Source organism: Arachis ipaensis, chromosome B09 (genome assembly GCF_000816755.2).
Source record: "Arachis ipaensis cultivar K30076 chromosome B09, Araip1.1, whole genome shotgun sequence".
In the NCBI taxonomy this organism is placed as follows: domain Eukaryota; kingdom Viridiplantae; phylum Streptophyta; class Magnoliopsida; order Fabales; family Fabaceae; genus Arachis; species Arachis ipaensis.
Window position 1 is genome coordinate 3,984,821 of NC_029793.2, and position 1,608 is coordinate 3,986,428.

General features: G+C 31.2%; 1 protein-coding gene across 2 annotated transcripts in view; it reads right to left on the bottom strand.

Annotated features, from left to right (window-relative positions):
• The window catches only part of LOC107618604 (probable inactive nicotinamidase At3g16190), a 6,157-nt gene continuing 5,004 nt past the window's right edge, over positions 456-1,608 (bottom strand). For both annotated transcript variants that reach the window (XM_021112764.1, XM_021112763.1), the window contains exons 5-7: positions 1,196-1,430; positions 778-894; positions 456-666 (exon numbers count right to left, since the gene is read on the bottom strand). In XM_021112764.1, coding sequence (XP_020968423.1) covers positions 593-666; positions 778-894; positions 1,196-1,430 — 426 coding nt within the window. In that variant the 3' untranslated portion in view covers positions 456-592. The remainder of the gene's footprint in view (positions 667-777; positions 895-1,195; positions 1,431-1,608) is intronic.

Below are 1,608 nucleotides of genomic sequence, written 5' to 3' on the forward strand. Positions count from 1 at the left end.
AAAAAGTGTTGATTTAACAGAATATTCTCAGAATATACTAAGAATATTCTGTTAAAATAGAGAATATGCTGAGAATATTCTGTTAAATCAAACAATTTTTGAACGATGGAGACTAAATTGCAAATTTTAATTCTCTTTAAGGACTAATTACAAACTTTTAAAGTGAAAGGAACAATTTACAATTTCACTGAAAGTGTAGGGACCAACTGTGTAATTTAACTTTTAAAAAATGCATAGATACCTAGTTTTATTAGTTGTGATATACATAACAATAAGTCATGGCTTACAACTTACCAGTGAGATTAATAGATGATTAAAATAAGGGGCACTCTACTATATATATAGATTGAAGTGGTATAGAGAGAGAAAATAAAATTCTTTTATAGTTATTTTTTATTATTTTATTATTATTTAAAGTGTGAATCCTACTTTTTTTTTTCAATCTCTCTTTCATCTAAATAAGTTGTGATGTTTACTACGGCAATATAAATTATTCTTAGTTTTATAAGATATAAACAGATTCTTAAACAAGTTTTTGAATCTTGAATTGAACATCATCAAGGCACACCAACTTGTCTGCTCCACCTTGACATCAAGCTTTGAAGTCGATCCATTCTTGTAGCGTTGGGGTTGCGACTCCAATGTTTTTCATGTCAAACACATTAGCTGAAATTAAACCACATATCACCATAACCATTTGACTTGTAAAGCTGATCAAGTGATCAATAGAAATTATATGATATTGTAACGCTACCAAGAAATTGAAAGAACACATACCAAGATGAATTTCAGGCGTGGCAGCGGCTGTGGCATCCACAATAACAGTTACAGGTTGGTAGTCTAATGCTACGGCATCAAAGACAGTTTGCCTAACACAATTTGGAGTTTGAACTCCTACAAATCAAATATATTAAGTAAATTAGTAATCACAAGAAATGTAATGTACTAATGTAGTTAACTTTATATATTCGTTAAAACTTATAAAAAGATGACACAAGCATACATACGAATTTTAATTTTTTATAAAATATGGAGACACACTATATATATAATATAAAAAATTTTTTAGATATGTGTCGATTTGTCAAATAAGTGTTGCATTAGTTTCGTATATAAAATGTGTCTGACACGCAAAAAACCATAACTTAGTAAAATATTCATGTTTCATAGAATAGAACAATTACTATTTACTCACCAGTGATGACCAGATTGTTAATTCCTGCTCCTTGAAGAAGTGAGTGAAGGTGTGTAGCAAAGAATGCACTGAAGCGAGTCTTGACGAGTTTATAGTCCCCTTCTCTGATTACTAGCCCCTCAACTAACTCTGCACCTGGGCTTCCCTTAGAGGCTGGACCAACTTGACCTCCAGCATAATAATGTCGACGAAAGAGTTCAACATCTCTTCCTAAAGGATCGTTTTCTCGGACAACCTGAAAGCATTTTGGGGCACACAATTTAGCTAGTATATTATTGAATTAACCACCTTAGGAGCTCATGAAAAAGTTTAAAATTCAAAACTTATGTGCATGACCAAGAACTTTCTTAATACTACTCTACACTTTCAAATAATTTCGGAACCACTCATATAAAGATATTTAAAACGTATTT